The 17,730-nt window shown below is 38.4% G+C and overlaps 1 protein-coding gene across 1 annotated transcript in view; it reads right to left on the reverse strand.

The window, feature by feature from the left end:
• The window catches only part of FAM13C (family with sequence similarity 13 member C), a 129,967-nt gene that overhangs the window by 109,356 nt on the left and 2,881 nt on the right, over nucleotides 1-17,730 (reverse strand). The window contains 2 exon segments of the mRNA XM_037400757.1: nucleotides 10,616-10,751; nucleotides 16,524-16,707. Coding sequence (XP_037256654.1) covers nucleotides 10,616-10,751; nucleotides 16,524-16,707 — 320 coding nt within the window.

The following is a 17,730-nucleotide window of genomic DNA, read 5'->3' on the forward strand; positions in this document are numbered from 1 at the left end:
CAATGGAATACCTGCCTCAGATTAACACAGAGGGTTTGGATTGACACAATCATGCCTTCAAAACTTCCTATGATTTTATTTGGATGGTGAGCTTTTTTGGTTGGAATTTATTGAGTTGTTTCCTATTTAAGAGGAAAACGCAGATACCCTGTGAAAATGTCAAGAAGTTGCTGTTATGTAATTCAAAATGTTTGTTTCACTTCACTGAAGATATTCCAGCCTGCCCATGATAATATCTAAGCACCACCTAGAGAAATGAAACTGGTATATCATTATTCAGAATGCATCATGTTCTTTACTTCTGCTATGGTGGGAGGTTGCCTGTTGTAGGTGCAGAGCATGAGAAAACAATAAGTGAATATATTTTGCCAAGAGCATACTACATTCCCTGCCACAAGTAAAATATTTCATCTTGTAAAATGCCTTGAAAGTACTCTGATTCAGGAACAGTACTCTTCTCCACAAGATCATTCCAGAGTCGATACTGTCTTTGCCCAGGGAGCTCCACCACATCAGCTACATAAATCAGAGTACAGGTGATACAGGGATAACAGCTGGGCACTAATCCATTGAGGGCTTTCAGCATTTGGACTAAGGCCTTCAATCTCCACCCAAAGTAACTGACAGGCAATGCAAAGCATGAAATACACTAGGATTTTCTCCAACATCTTCCCTTCCTAGGAAAAAAAATATCTAAAACACCTCTGCAAGAAGAGCTGTAGAATGAGGCTGAGATGCATTAAGGTAGGGAAGAAACCTTGCCATCCCTTTCAATTTACAAGGCAATTTACATCACCTCCATCAGTACAACACCTAATTTATTAAATGACTTCTCCTTGCTTTAGTGTCATGTTAGTCAAAGAGCCAACAGTTTAACAGGTGGGAAGTGGATCAGAGTAGCCAAATGTTTGTTCTACCTTGTAACAGCAACAGTTTCAAAGATGTATTTAACACTTTTACACTTTCATGAAAAAAAGGTTGGTAGAGAGGGGGAAAAGGGTAAAGGGTATAGGGAATACTTGTAGCTGTTTGAAGTTTCCAGAATTGATATTTTGTTCTGAGTGAAAGAGCCACAATAGGCTGAGATGAGGACACCATTCTCAACTTCTTCATTGAACCGATTTGTAAGTTGATACCAAAGGATTAATTTATCCTTCTATTTTTCACTACTAGGTTTTTTTTTTCCCTTTCAACTAATTGAAAAGCCAATATTGGAGACCACACAGGGACAGCAGCAGCCCTTCAACTCTGAAGTTAATTTTGATTAAAAAAAGAAATCCCATGCTATATAAAAATTTCAAAGAAAGGAACATTACATATTGTAGAATCTATTAAGTGTGAAGAAGTTGAAAAGATCCATCATTCCCCTCAGTATTCTTAGGAACTGATCTGTACTTTAACTGAAGTTACCATATCGCACTTTGAAGAGTTTCTTTTCTAGAGTAGCTGTGGCAGTGCCAAGCTTCTCAAGAGAGATAGCTTAATAAGAAGATAAAAAATACTGCCCTCCTCCTCTGCACATAAAGTTTTTTATACTTTTTCTTTGGTTTTGACTCGATATGAACTTTAAAGAAATAAAGTAGGCTTCACTGGAGGAAAATGCAGCAACCTCATTTAGAAATCCCAGCTATTAGCAAAGGGTTTAAAAACAGAAATCAGAGCAAAGCTTTGCAAAGGTGTTTGTGGTTTGTTTTGGTGGCGGTTTGGGGGTTTTTTTGTTGGTTTTTTGGTTTTTGGTTTTGTTTTTTTTGGGGGGGGCTGGGGTCTGTGTGTCTGTAGATCATGGAGCACACTTTTCAGAAACAGCATTTTGTGAATTTTAAGCATACAAATTAATCAATCTCCTCCCTGTTTTTCTATAGACTCCAGAAACATACTTCATAAAGAACAACAATTACACGGATCTGGATTTGCTATAGATATTAGAAACAAGTAGAATTTATAAGGAATGACATCTACATGGATCTGGATTTACATTTCATCTACTTAGGCCCTCTCTGGTCAGAAATTGCAATGGCTTTGCTACCACGTAAATACAGAGGACAAGGAACACTGAAAAAGAAGTCACCACTGTTTGCTGCTGGTAATAAAAAACTCATGCTCCAGGCAGATCCAGAAAGAGATTTTGTTCTAGTTGACAAGCTTGCCTGCAACTACAAAGTTGCTAGAAGCATCTTTATTCTAAAACTTGCAAGAAGAAAAGACTATTTTCTTTGTAACACACAAATTACAAAGGGCAGGTGAAAAGCAAGGCATGCACAGCTCACCGATTATCTGGGGTACAGCAGCTTGCTGGTCTGCTGACAGCAGTTTTCACAAGTTGCTTAAGCTTCTAACATGAACCGTGCTTAGCGGTTGCAAAGGGTAATTACATACAGCTCTTTACTGTTCTACAGCCCATTTAGTATTAATCTTGAATACAGCTTATCTTCCTCTTCTCCCACCTCCCACCCTATCCCACATTTTGGGTAAGCATGGAAAGCATTATGGAATATAAATGATTAGCAAAATAGCTAGGAATTTGGTTAAACTAAAGAAACATGAAAGCAGGTGTTGGAAGAAAAGTAAAGCAGCAGATCAGACATTTAATCAAAGAAACATTCTGTTCATCCATCATTCCTTGCAATTAGGCAGTGGATTGCTTGCTATCCTTTCCTAGTGAAAATATGTAAAAGACAAACATATTTTTAGAAGTACTGTATGGTTTTGAGTTACGGAGTGCTGCACATATCCAAATTGAGTTAACTGTTTATTATTGTTGCATGATCCTCTTGTATTGACTGGTGAAAAAGATTATGAAGCTCAAAGCTACCCATGTAATTTCCAAAGAGTTTGAAAGTAAAATTTGAAAGTAAAGAACTAAAATACCAAGTAAAGAGTTCTAAATCATAATTTCTTCACTTTATCTCCACCACAACTCTATAAAAATACTAAAGCCATCATATAGATGCTCTGGTAGACCAAAAAGTTTCTTTCCTTTCCCCCCGCCCAAGTAATTATTTTTTTCTTCCAACGTAGTCCCATTCAGCTTAATGTCTTGGGTAGGGGGAAAGAGAATATAAGTAAACCACACAAAAATCCTAAAGCTACAGAGCTTAGGATATATAAAGAACTCTCTGTCATCTCCAGTCCTCCTCTTACACCCGCTAAGCTTGTGTAGCTTTACCAATCCCCTGCCTGCAGGATTCTACACAGGGATCAGTCTTTCCCTGACTCAGCACCCAGGCCCCTCTCCTGCCTATGTCAGGCAGAGATCCCAGCAGCCCTCATCTTGCTAAACCTCTGTACCTTTTGGTCACCCCATGGGCAAGATGCAGAGGATGTCTTTTTTAACCTGTGGATTTGGCTGTCTACTCTGCCCAGCTCCCCATGCATGGATGCTGGTATGAGGAGTCTCCCAAAGTAATGGAAAGCTGAGCTCCTACAGCTGCTCTCACATGCAGCCCAGTGACACCAGCAATTTCCAGAAAAAGCCCCAGCTGCATACTAGAAGCAATGCTGGATCGAACAGCAGCAGCCTCTCCAGTATTTCTTTGTCCTAAGAGCTCACAGGAAAATTCAGCCCTGACCAGCATCCTTTAACATGATCATGTCCAGGCACAGCTGACTACCCCACCACTTGGCAGAACAGCCTAAGGCCCACACTATTATTTCTTTACTAGCCAGAATCCTTGCACATCTGCAGTCCTCTGGGAACAGGACAACATCTAATTTAAGCAGATGGTCAGTGAAAATTCAAAGGTCCGAATTACGGTTGTTGACTGAACCTCATCTTCAAGCATCCATTTAAATTACCAGACACACGAGCCGATCCATGCATCCAAAGCCAAACTGCAGTAATGTTTGTTTAAATTAAAAATGGTCTTTGAACTGACTAGAAATGCATTTGGAAAAAAAGCACATACAGAGGTGTTGTGTTTATTTGCTCTTATTAAAACTTTCTGAAGTATCACATTGGTTTTTCCATAATATTCTTTCAGGCTTTTTCCACTTAGTCCTCACCATTTTTTCCACAAATCTTTCTTTTTTCCTTTTCTTTTTTTGGGAAGGAAAAAAAAAAAAAGTAATCAGTAAACCAGGACAAGTTGGAGTAATCTTTTCTAACCATGAACCCTGGGGCACAGGTATAGCATGCAACTTCACCATAAATATCCTTGTGTTTCTTCTGGTTTTGGCTCAATTGCATTTGTATTTTTATTACAGGCATATTTCAACCCTTTCCTTTTTCATAGCAAAATAAAAAGGTACCCAGTATTTAGTTTGATAGTTCTGGAAACCATTTAGCAGAAATGCCAACTCATGAACATGCATTGCAGAAGCAAAGAAATTAAATACTGCAGCCTCTGCTCTACAACAAAACCCCAAATAAACTGAGAGTGAGTGAAACTGTGTTAGGCTATAACATGCTAATATGCTTTCAAGATTCAGCCAAGCCTTTCTGCATGTAACTCTGATAATTGCTAGCCCTATTCTTTTCTCAATTTGTATTGTTTAAGTACTTAAGCATGTCTGCATATTTTCTACAATAGGTGAAATAAGCTAATTAAAGAAGAATAAAGCAGTCTAGGAATTGTGGGGGTGGGGGGCAGCTTGAGGGGAATCTGTGCATTCAGAATATGACTATTGTTGCACAGCTCCACAACTAAATACAATTAAATTAACTACAGTTGAATGGAAAATGGGACTTTCTTATTTTGGTAGGTTTGTGGGGTGTTTTTTTTTCTAACAGTGAATATTTTTTTTTCTGGTTTGTATTTTGATCTACATTTCTTGCCTGCTTTTCTGAAAACATTTCTCACTCCCATCCCTAACCTTGCACAAAATACAAAGCCGCTAAGGGTTTAAAATAATGTCTTTTTTCCCCCATACTATTACAGCTAATGACAAGTAAAAAGACTGAAATATTTTGATGCTGACATATAACAAGCCTTTCAGTAAAAATACTTCTAATTTCCCAAGGGATAATTTTCCTGTCAAAGAATTCTCTTTTGATGTTGGTTTTTTTTTGGTTTGTTTTTTTTTCAAAAAGCCCTGATCATCAGCAAACAAATCAAATTGCTCATGTACACCAAAGGAAAAGGAATATGAAAGTGGCAAGAGGTTTCATTGGTAGTCCTGCTGAGGTATGGAAGGTGACATGAGCATAAAATAAAAAAGGCTTGCATTTCATAATGGTTTGGAGGTGAATTCATACCCTTCCTTTATGCCTGTCTGATATCAGTTAATTATCTGAGGAAGGAACAGGCTGATGTTCTGATACATTACAAAAATAGAAACGTAGTACCTAATTTTAAGATAGGTACTCAGAACATATTAAAGGGTTATGTTCAAAGGAAAAAACAGCTCTGGAGTGAGAGAACAATGCTGACACCAAGTGGAATAAAATGCTACCAGCTCCCTCCTCCATTGCAACCTTGAGATGCCTGAAAATCTTAGCTGCGAGTCTTAGGTTTAGGTGTTGTGCTAAATTTTTTAAACATCAGGAGAAGACCACACAGATCCTCTAAAGTAAAAATCTGTGTTATCCTAATGTGTACAGTAGCTGATTACATATAATCCTCTTCCTTGTAGTGTAGCTGATCTTAATTAGAAAAGCAACTGGCTGCTGCTCTGAACACATCAGCTGTTACTCTCCTCCACAAATTACAAATAAAATTCCTTAATATGTAATCCACATAAGTTCTGTGAGTCAGACTATGGCAGGAGCTTTTGATATGCTCTGTTCACAGCAAAACTGAAAATGAGCATTCACAGCCTGAAAAGTAACAAAGATGAGTCTCCACTGAGTTGGTTTCTTCACAGCATACTCATTCAAAACATACTTTCCAAGCCAGGAAACGCCTGTATCAGTGACCGGTTTTAGAAAGACATGCCCTCTCACACACTTCATATGGTTGTTGAATGACAGACAGTGATCAGCATAATCAGCATCAGTGATTCAGATCCAGTGGTTGCCTGAGCTGTCCCCATAAACAGTTTCAGGGTTTCAGTTAGACCAGCTTCCCTCTTCCATGCTCAAGCTACTTGTTACAGTAAAGCACAGCTGACAGTCTGCTTCATGTCACACAGAGCACACCCTCTCCTGCTGATATTTCTCTTGTAGTGCAGCCTTCCCCAGAAATAAAAAAAAAATAAAAAAATTACAAAACTCTACATACTGGGGGGAGGGCGAAGAGAGAAAAGTAGATAGCAGCAAAACCCACCGTCATAGAAAGGGGTTGAAGTGTGACAGCAGTGTCCCAGAGCACTTGTGCAGCAAGTCAAGACAAACCCCCAGCAATGCTGGAGCAAACATTAAATCAATGATATTCCTTCCACACCCTGCAGTTAGCTCAAGATGGAGACCAGGCACACTTGTAATTTCCAAGTTACAGATCTCCAGTCCAAAGGTTAGTCTGCTGCAGATCACAGGCACAGCACAGAAAAAGCACCTTGCTCTCTCCATGCCCTGCTCCCTCCACCAAGAGGTAGAAAGGCTCTGGCACTGAAGACCTAGGAGTAACGAGGAGTACTCCAGCTACATCCAACATTTTGGTTGTTTCAAGTCACGCTTGCTAGGTTACAGCAGTTTTTATCAAATCCTTATGCCTACTGTCAGCAACATATTCTGCGCTGCTTACCTAGAAGAAAAAAACCTTACATCCTTACAATCTATTGTCCACAATTTTTGTTGAGATCTCAGTCCTACTTTGATCCTCAATGTATGGCATTTTTTTTTATCCAGTCTTCTGGTTTGGGCAGTGTGCAAATACAAAATTCAAACTTAATGTTTAATAAGTCCATGTTTTTCTAAATTCACAAAGGTAGGGAAAATAGTCTTTCTGTGGAATAGGAAATAATATGAAGAAGTCTTTCTATAATATAAGAGCAATCCCTACAGAAACGTTGACAAATCTCCTGGTAGTTCACATGGTACACACAGAATTTGCTATGCTCACATCGAAACCCATCTAAAAGTTTTCATTGCTAAACAAAGAATTTAAATGAAAGTAATGAAGACCTGTACCAGTTTAAATTTAGGAAAAATTGTTAAAAGCCACAAATAGGAATTGGAACTATGTTCCCTTATCCAAGAAAAATTATTTTGACAAGCCAATGGGGTTTAATCTGGAAATTCCAGTTTACTAGATCATGAGATAATATCTGTTTGGTTGGTTGTTCATTCATTCTGAAAAGTTTCAGCTTTCAGTCCACAAGCATTGTTATAGGACTAGCAAAGGAAAACATCAGTTAAATTATTCATGTTCTCCAAACTGAGGACCATTCATTTGGGAGACCACAGTTCTTTTGTGTGGCAACTTCAGATGAGAGCAAGGCACCACATGTTTTTCACAGAACAGGTTTGAAGCTGAAACTCCATTTCCTCTTTGAAAAAAGGCTAAAAACCTGAGACTGACAAAACTCTCCAGACCACAAAAGCCTTCCCAACAAAACCATAATTTGAGTAGATAAAGTCTCAATTAAATATTTAGTTGTACTCTTCTGACCAACTCCAAACCACACTGCAGTTTCAGAAATTCACTAAGGTGTCTGTGGTCAGCTTGCAGGTCCAGGATACTCTCCAGGTCCACTTCCCCAGCCCCATGGATCTCTACGATCCCTTTATAATGGGGTTCCATAATTGTAGGGAGTAGCTACATATGATCCAATCAATAGGTAGTCCCTGCAGCCTTGCTGATATAAAGTGAAGCGAGCATAAAAGGACAAAGAAAAATCAAGAAATGAGACTCATTTCCTCAGAGTGTAGGCTTTTTTTCCTAATGTATCTCTTGCTTTAATGCAGATACATGCAGTAGCTTGTACGCACCCACAAAGTCATGCTTCTGTTTGTTTGCAAGACAAAGGTAGCATGCATAATTAAGAAAGGATTTATTTTTTACTTTTGTACACAAGGGAGATATGCAAAAATACTCTTGGAAAAAAATTCTATGGTCAACTTTTATCTAGAACATTAGATTCAGAAATTATGAGGGCAAACAGCATGACAAATTGCTATTTGCAAGGCTTGGTTCATAATTTAATTACACTATAGAAGTTAGGATGATCTTGTATACCTCCAACACATCCAGTGATACACTTCAGGTTAAACACAGTTATCTGGAGAGGCCTCAGGTCAAAACAAACACTGCAGTGTCTAACCTCTTTTTAAAGAATTATTTCAGCCAAACAGGAAAATTGATATAGTACCAGTGCAGTTTTTGAGCTAGCACAGAAGGTTATAGGACAGCTTTAAATGTTAATGGATTCATAAGGGGAAAATTAAAAAAAAAAATAAAACCAATAAAAAAAACTAAAAGAAAACTGGCAGGATTTTACACTCCAACTCTATTTTAAGAAGAAGAAAAAAGTACAACACAAAATAGCCAGGAAAAAGGACAAGCTAAAATACACAGTACCATGGATATATCCTTTAAACACCTATCTTTAGATGGAACAGGTGGCTGTGAATAGTCTACTATCCAGCCCAGGGTAACAGTTCTGAACTATTAGACCAATGACTTTCAAAAACCTGCAAATTCTTCTCCCAGTCTGTCAGCCTGAATCAGCCTGCAGATGTAGAATAAGTGGGATGACTCCCAGCACTTCAAGATACTAAGAGCTCTGCTCGGGAACAGTCAGTCTTGCCCATCTGAGCCTACAAACAACACAACGGAAGGTTAAGCCTGTGTCAGCTGTATGGCATGCCTGCCAGATTGGTATAGCTTTAATTTGTTAAAGTTCAATTAATTAGGATAACATATAATGTTGAAGTGGGGTAAAAAAAAAGGCACCCTGACAACAACAACAAAATCACAGGAATTAAGTAGTCCAAATGCAAGAATCTGTGTAAATGCTTTAACTTATTTCATGAGAAACAGCCAATAAAAGCAAGTTTCATTTCCAGGAAGCAACAAGGGATCTGAGCCAGGTTTGCCATTTCACTTTTTGCTTGCTATGCTGGCACTAGAACATGCACTTTTCAATATGTTTAGTTTGTAAACCTAACTTTGATGTTTCCAGTTTAGTGGACTTTGAGTAATTGTTATATTATGAAAGATGAAGGGTACCTATCCAATGTGCTGGGTTTCCTGCCAGGAATTACAAAAACAAGATCAACCACAGAATACTGAATTCCCTTCTCACCCACAGATGGGATTTCTTTCATAAGCTTACCTCAGAGCAGGAGAGTGCCTCATGGCTATGCCTTGTCTGAGGTTTTATTAAAGAACTTGAAAGGATCTTTTCAGCAGATTTCTTTCCCACATCACCACAATCCCAGACAGACCATGACATTTTGCAGAATTACAGGGAGTGAAGTTGCTTCTGAAACAAAAGCACTGCAATAGAAAGCCAGGTTTCCTGGCTTCTCTAATACCATTCCAATTTTCTTTAGCTACCGATGCTTCTTCTAGTCTTGCAAGCAGAAGCAGATATAATAGAAAGCTAATATTTTGATCTTGCGTGCTCATTTGAGTATAGGTTGCAGGAATTCTCGGAGGTGGTAGTGACATGAGACATCCTCAGACACTAGGGGAGCTGGAGGCATTGGCTCCAACACTGTGTTTGTGTGAAACAATCCTACTTTTTAGATTTTGGGGCGTGTCCTCTGACATAGCAGGAATATTTTAGAAACGTCCTTGTGTCAGTGTATTCTGTTCTCTGTTCCTATGGCTATACAGCATTTATTTTAAAAGAGAGGTTCCAAAGAGTATTACAGTCTCAATATTCAGTTTAGGATATATAATAGGCTCTAAATACTGAATTTGACTTTGTATTAGAAGTCTGCCGGTATTCCTTAATACCGATACTTGGAGAAAGAAGCCAGGAAATTAGGGAGTCACAAACATGAGCACCATGATCTACAATTACATGCAATGCATATTTCTTTCATAGTCCTTCACTTAATCTGGCACACCGCTATCAATCTAGTCATGAACTGCAAGGATGTGTGGTAACTGCATGCTGCAGTATTAAACTGTAGGTTTTGCTAAAACCTTTCCTTCATGTCTTTTTCTAAAAATCAATTTCAAGTTAAGCAGCAAAGATACATCACATCACAAACTGAAAACAAGACGTATATAGACTCTCTTCCTAAACCATCATGTTTCTTCCACTGAGTGGTTTTTGACAAAAAAAAAAAAAAAAAAAAAAAAGGCAAAAAAAAAAGCAAAAAAAATAATTGCAAGTACTAACAATGTTTTAGAAAAAAATATGCCCAAGGGGAGTCTGAAACATACACAGTGAGCTCTGGAAAGGAGAGAGAGGTTTGACCTTTCTAGTTTTTGCTTTCCTGCATTGCCAATTTCTAGCCAAACACACACACATTAAAAGTGCTTCACTGAAGGAAAAATCCAGTGATTTTGATCTAACAAATCTTGGCATTAAGATATGTAAAGTGGAACAACTTGGGATTTTATTCTTGACCTTTTACTTTTGCACTTGCATTTTTTTCAAAATCAGAATTTTAAACACTCAGGTTTCCCCTCTAGCTTAGGCATATGAATATTTACATTGCTGGCAACAAGCTATAGTTATTCATTACACTATGAATAAGTAAATATATTTCCATTTGTAGGTTCCAACCAAACGAAGCACTTTTTATTACTTGCTGAACCGATTAATGTAGCTTTCTTACCTGAAGGCCATTTGCTTGTCTCTGTGAGTAACAAGGGTTCAAGTCAACAAAGAGCATCTCATGGTGTTGAAGCAAATACAGCAGGAGGCCATTGTAAAGCCTTTGCTCTTCACAAGCCAAGGGACTAACAGGGATCCTAAGGGAAGAGGAGGTGGATTAGGTTTAGGAGCGCTCAGATCAGTGGCTAATGGTGAGTCACACAGGGAACCCTCCAATACCCAAGATAATTCATCAAAGCCTTTTATCCAGTTGGGCGACTGGATAAAACAGAGTTCCAGCCTCATTCCCAACAAGCAATTGTTGGGACAGGGACCAGCTAAATTTGGTGGGTTCACAACACTGGAAGCCTCAGACTGACGGAGCCCCAGTTTCCTGCAGTGTTTCACAACACAGTGAATCTTTGAGGCAGCTCAGCAAAACAGCTAGAACCTGACAGTAACTCAGATATGAAGTTCATAAAATTAAGGATGAAGAGGACAAAAAAAAAAAAAGTCCTAGAAATCTGCTGTCACTCACTGGCATTGGGGCTGTAAGAGTGTAGTTTTGTTCTGTCTTAGTTTATGAAGGTAAACTTTGATGGTTAGAATGTCTTATTAACAGGACTTCCTGGAAAAAAAACGTAAGTAAGACATTTCAGTGTAATATTTTATAAATTATATAATGATTCAGTGTAATAATTTATAAATTCACAGACATCAGGCACATCATGCAGTGGAACTTCCAGATGCTCCTATTAACAGGTTGTTTTTTCTCTTTCTTTCTCTCTCATTTTGTAAATAAACAATATTTTAATTATTACTATCCACACAAGTAGATTAAGTTGGAGTCATTTAATTAAGGTCAAGGGATTCTTTATACGGGATTCTAATCTCATTCCATGAAAGAACTGTGTATTTCCCCCCATGAACAATTTGGAAGCCCGGAGGACATTTACATAAATGCTGTTGCCTTAATCCAGCTTCTCCAGCCTTGCTGCACCAAGTCAATTCCACCCAGCACAATATTAATATTTAAACAAGAAATTAAACTGTGGAGACATACACACACCACCAGTCCTCTGTATGTTCATTATTCATTTGTTATTTTAAAGTATAAATACACTGGGCCCATTCCAATTGCTTTAATTCATGTTCTTCTTTTGTAAACTTACTGTTGTTTTATGAGAACTTGAGTTTGGGCTTATTTTGAAAGAAGATGATTTAAGCAGAGTTATACCCAGGCACAATGTAGACAGATTTATAAGATAAACTACTGTGTCATCACTCCTGTAGCATTGGCCAACATTTCTCCTTCTTGGATTCCTATTCTTAGGACAAACTGAGTTTCTCCACAGGAAGCAAGCCTGCATGTAAAACCTCATTGACTGAGCAACAGCCTTTCCCTCATACAACAATCCTAAGAGATTATTCCTTGCTTACCTAAATATTAACAGACTCAACTCACAGGCCATACAAGCAATCTTTTAGTCCCTTGTCTGTCTTTTTCAGCTTCTTTCTATAACTCAGACACACATTCCTGAATCCATCTCTATCAGCTCTTCACTCCTTAATAGCAAGGAGCAGTCTGCATGTTCTTCATGAAGACAAACAGCTCTTGCACTACTTACTGAGTCCCACTTTCCCTTTCTAACAGTTCTGGGTGCCCAGTTCTCACTTCATGTTAATAAATCCAAGTTATATTCAGGGATGTGATCCCACAGCTGACTACAAGTATCAATGTCTGCTCATCCACAGACATTCATGGGTGGCAACAGATGTGTATTCCAAATACAGAAAATACATTTTTAGTTTCCTCTGCAGCCACCTTCCACAATGACTTTCAATTAATTTTGTAAAATAATCAGTTCCTGCTTTTTAAGATACTTCTGCTGCTGCTAGTAGAAAGTCTGTTATCAGGCTGACAATAGGGGAACCATGTTCACACACTGCTAAATCCAGGAACGCTTTCCTAGGAAGAGCACAGCTGCTGAAGTATATTCTGCACTTCACCATGTAATCTGTTGTAGTAGTACAGATCAAACACAGGAGAACACTCTACAATTAAGAAACAATTAAAAACTGATCATCAGGAAACAGCTGCTGGTTTCCTTGAGTCTAAACCTTTCAAAGTTGCTTTTCCACAAAGTACAAGTTAGAAAAATCCATACGGTCCCTTGCCTCAGCCATGTTCAGGAGATCTGCCAAGGTTCCATGCTGGCAGAGGCTTACTGCAAATTCACAGAAAGAATGAGTCTAAGTGAGCAGAAGCAAACAGCTGGTTTGTTAGCATCCTTGTGCACTCATGCAAGAATTACTTACTGAGGTTAGCAGCAGAAATCTTTTTACTAAGATGAGGTGTAACAAAATATCCATCAAAATTTAAGTAATATCAGTTGAAACTCTGACAAAAGCAAAGCAACGCATTCTCCTTGGCATTTACAGACACAAGGAGGACATGAAACATCTCACAAGAAGATGGATGAATGGCAACAGAAATAAATACTTCAGAGGACAAGCAGAAAGAAATCAACAGCAGAAGCCGATAGAAGAATGGAGCTTAGCAAAGAAAGGCTAGGGAGTAGCCAGCCTGATACTTGAGCCGCAGTTATAGTTTTGGTCCTCTTACCTACAACGAGGTGAGGACATAAAAGCTGCATCATGCAAATGTTAACACCGAAGTCTCAAAAGGTAAGAAACAGATGCCAGGGTCAAAAATCTAAAAGAAAAGCAATGTGAAAGGTGCCGGTGGAGCAACTTAACAGCAGCAAACATAGCTTAACTCAGTCTCATGGGCAAAAAATAGCATGAGGGAGGAAAGCCAGTAGAAGAAATCAGAAGGAGCTGGTTTGCAAAGGAGACTCAAGTAAAATCAAAACATTTTACTTAGTTACATTTTTTCTGAGACATGTCTTTTCTTATTCCCACGTTGGGTCCTACCACCCTGAACAAGGACAGGAAGCATGTATACTAATATTAAAACGGAATCCTTCCAATATGAAGATGATTTTAGTCAGATATTCAATACAACCAGCATGAAAGAAGGGACTGCAACAGATTAAAAATAGAAAATAGCTTATTTAACAATCGGTTTTCACACAAACAGCGGTATTAATTTTAAATGTAGCAAACTAATGATAATAGGAGATTTCTGTGACCTTCTAACTAGAATTCCAACATAATATCTGGGCTAAGGCTTATATTTTTTGTGTCGCAACTACAATAGTTACTAATTGTGAAGTATATGCAGTTTAGGCTTGCAAGGTATAATAAGCAGCAAGTTTTATATTCTAATCATATGTCCCCAAGGCCCATATGTATTCTGTGTTCCAACTACCGAATATTACAACTCAGTCACTTCACTGAAACTATAAGAATGACAGGTCTCAACAAATAGAAGTGTCAACAGACTACAACAGATGATAACCATAGACAGAATTTACACTTGAATAGATCAAAAATTTAAAGTAAAAAGGCTTATAAACAACTTAGTTTATGTGTTTAATGTCAAAGAAGAAAGAAAGAATTGCACAAAACCACGGATTGCCAGAATACATGCAGAACAGTTTTAACACCTGCGATGAATTAGTGCCATAAGTGGAGCTGATATTACATCTAGAAGGTTACTTCCAACAATTGCATGGGGTATCTACACTTCTGCAGATTAGACCTACAGCTGTTTTTTCAATAACCTTCATGCTCTGACTGAACAACTGTAGCAAGTACTACCCAACATGTCTCACTTTCCAGTGAATCTATATTCTGGTTGCCAAATATTTCATAACATACTAGCTAATTGCATGAATCCTTGCTCTGAAAGGCATAAAGGATATTTATGATTTTATTCCCTGTGTCAGCAGATATGGTTTGCCACATTAAACTACCTTGAATTTTGCTGCTATACAGGACAACACAAATGGTTTACTCTGAGTCATAGCAGGAAGTGGTACAGCAATCTTGCTGACAGAAAATGCCAGTTGCAAGTCTCTCCTCTCTGCCCAACCACCGAAGAGGAGATTTTTCATAATCCTAGGAGGTAACTGTCCAAGAGCAGCACTAGTCATACACTTTACAAAAAATGAGCTCCATACTTACCGCTTTCTCTCCCAGAGCTGGTGAGATCAGAATGACTGTAAAAAGCTAGAGTTAATGTTCACAGGGCAGATGTACTTCTATTTATGGTAGCGGTGTTGTCTTGTCAAGTCACTGGGAGGGAAACCCAATGCTGACCATTTTCAGAGCTTCTCAGAAAGGTCATTGCCACAAGCATTTAGTTTAGTACCAAGTGTACTTTAAAAAAAGAGGGGCATGCTCAGAAGTAGCTGGACTGTCTTCCAAAACAGAGTGGGATGCTTAAAAATTGAGGCAGCTCACCAATCAATAAGGAGGCCTACTGGATTCTTAGGCATAGATACAGAAATCAGTGGCCACAGGTTCAGACAATTTGGGAAAGGAGATAAAGGAAAGTGTGTGTGCATGCACAGAAGACCCATGTGATAGTGAAGAGGGCCTGATGACAGAAGAGTGACAGTCTGTGCAGTCCTTGTTAAGTCAGTGTGGGGACAAGAGGCTAGATTTTCGGTGAAAGCCTTTTGGCACCAGCCTTCTACCTGTTTGTTCTAAGTATCACCACACAACTAATCCAGATGCTGGGAAGTAAACTTCATCTGCCTACGCTCATTTAATGATTTTAGCATGCAAACTTTAAGGAACTTGGGGTTTGGTTGCAGAACTCCTTTGTTCCATCACTGAATATCCTCCGTGGTGAAGCTTACTCTCACAGGAGCAAATGGTGCAACTCTTACCACACTAGATGACGTTAGATTCTTCACCCTAGCTGTACTTTTGCTAAAGTAAGGGACCTTTTACTTATATCACCTGCGAAGGTTATATGCTGGTACCTCTCATGATAGGCCCACAGAGCAGGTAAACAGACACAAACATAGAGACCTATGGCAACAGGAGCAAGGTTTAAGATGGCAGCTCCCCAAAACAAAGCCTGTCACTGATTTCTAATAGGCTTGGTACCAATTTTGCTGAATATATCTTTTTAGTAACTAACCTGGCTTGTCATACAAAAAAAGCGCAAAAAATACTATGCTTTTTTATGGCTTAGAAAATACTAATTGTTAACGTATACACTTTGCAAAGCAGCATCGGTTTATAGTTCACATTAAGCTGGAATGGCTATGATCCACTAAAACAAAGGTTGACAAATTGTTAGACAGGTATAAACATTTTACATCCCCTAATGTCAACATGAAGGACAGGCTAAAGAACAAAATTGTTCCAGCTTCAGTGGAAAATCCTCCATTAACAGATCACTCTAGGCTGTTAACTTCTCACCACCTTGTCTTGTATGACATATGCCCTCCCACTTTTCTCTTTTAGCATCCAGTTATGCACCCACTCACCATCATTCCAAATATACCTTCTCTAGCTTCAACCAAGCACTCACAGTTTGCAGGCTCAGCTAGCCTCTGCTCAGATGTCAGCTTGCAGTTTAGTGGCAAAGGCAGAATGAGTTACTTCTTTTCCTTGATGAAAGAGATTCCTTTCTCTGATACCAAATGATATTACAAGGTCAAAGACAGCCTTAGCTTTTCAGAATCAAGGCTAACAACTAAGCAGCCTCCACAGCCAGCACTTAACTTGACTAAGAGGAGTAGTTCTGATTAAACAGCTCTCTGTCCCTCATGCCTTTTCTCTTCAGATGGTTTCTTACTTGAGGCTGAACCTGTGCAGTCAGTGCCTAACAGGCTGAAGGTGGTCAGCCAGCTCAGGATCTGTCACACCTGCCCATAATACACCATATAAACAATTAACTTTCAAAATGTTCCACTTACTAGCGGACATACAGTTAAAACAGAAAGCCTCATTGTAAAGTGTGATCTAGTAGTACTATTTAAAGTAGCTAAATAGAGAGTACTTACTTGAACAGAACAGGTCCAAACACAATGGCTAGGTTTTCCAGAGTCATGAAATTCACTGCACTGTATGTTGCTACCTTTAACAGGAAAGCAGACAGGAACTGAAGAAGGTTTTGATGGGCTTTGGGCAGGCAGCCGAGCAACTGTCTCAGGTTCTCTATGCATTTCATTGTGTGGATTTTGTGCTCTGGGGAAAAAAAAAATATGGCATAGATATGCCTAATAATAACAGAATTTCACCATAGATATTATTATAGATCTGAGAAAGAGGGAAGATTTTAAAATATATTAGAGCAAGTAGATTAAATTTTGACAACTATTTTCACATATTAATATTTAAGTTTGATGGATTTTCCAGATGTTGAGTTTTATATACAGTTTCTGCTATTCTTCCTGCTATGATGGAATCATCTAGCACTTGCTGCTTTTTTAAAGGAATTACAGACAGTAGTCATATATACCTGAATCCTTAAAGCTGCCTTTAAAAATGATACAAAATTGTCAGCCTTGACTCTCCCCAGAGATTTTACACATGCCGTATGATTCTCATTAAGTTGAATAAGGAATTGTACTCTTTCAGCCCAACATCATCTTCATTTCCTGACTAATTGGTAGCTCTCACTCTCAAAACATTTTTGCTCTATAAATATGCAACCGTAGTTACACAAGAGACATTTAAAAATCTATATTGGGGATACTTAGCATTTTCTTGGTTGTCCTTCTTCAAAGAAGAGTTACAAGGCAGAAAATGGATTCACAAACAACTCTATTTGATCAGCAGTTCAGAATTAGTATAATAAAGTCTCCTGATTATTAGAACTGAGATGACATACTGCTCAATAATTGGCAGCTGATGCTCAAATTTGCCATAGATCACCAGGATGCATCCACACAGTTTTGACATTGTGAACAGCAGATCATGGCCTAAAGGGCAATTTTAGCCCTAAAAAATACATTTCATAAAGGCAAAGACCCATGGCACTCAATGTATTAATGTGAGATACAGAAAAGAAGATTGAGAGGGGAAAAAAAATATTTTAAAACCAAATAATAACAGCAAGAATATTCAGGGTAGTTAAAACAAGGAGTTTGCAAAAAAGCCCTGTAGATCTTTCAGTATGGACTTTCATAGCTCACAAAAGTGACTCCTTTCCCTTTTTTCCTTCTTTTTTTTTTGGTAAACACCTACATAACTTGGCACCTCGCAAAT

Source organism: Falco rusticolus, chromosome 9 (genome assembly GCF_015220075.1).
Source record: "Falco rusticolus isolate bFalRus1 chromosome 9, bFalRus1.pri, whole genome shotgun sequence".
NCBI lineage: Eukaryota > Metazoa > Chordata > Aves > Falconiformes > Falconidae > Falco > Falco rusticolus.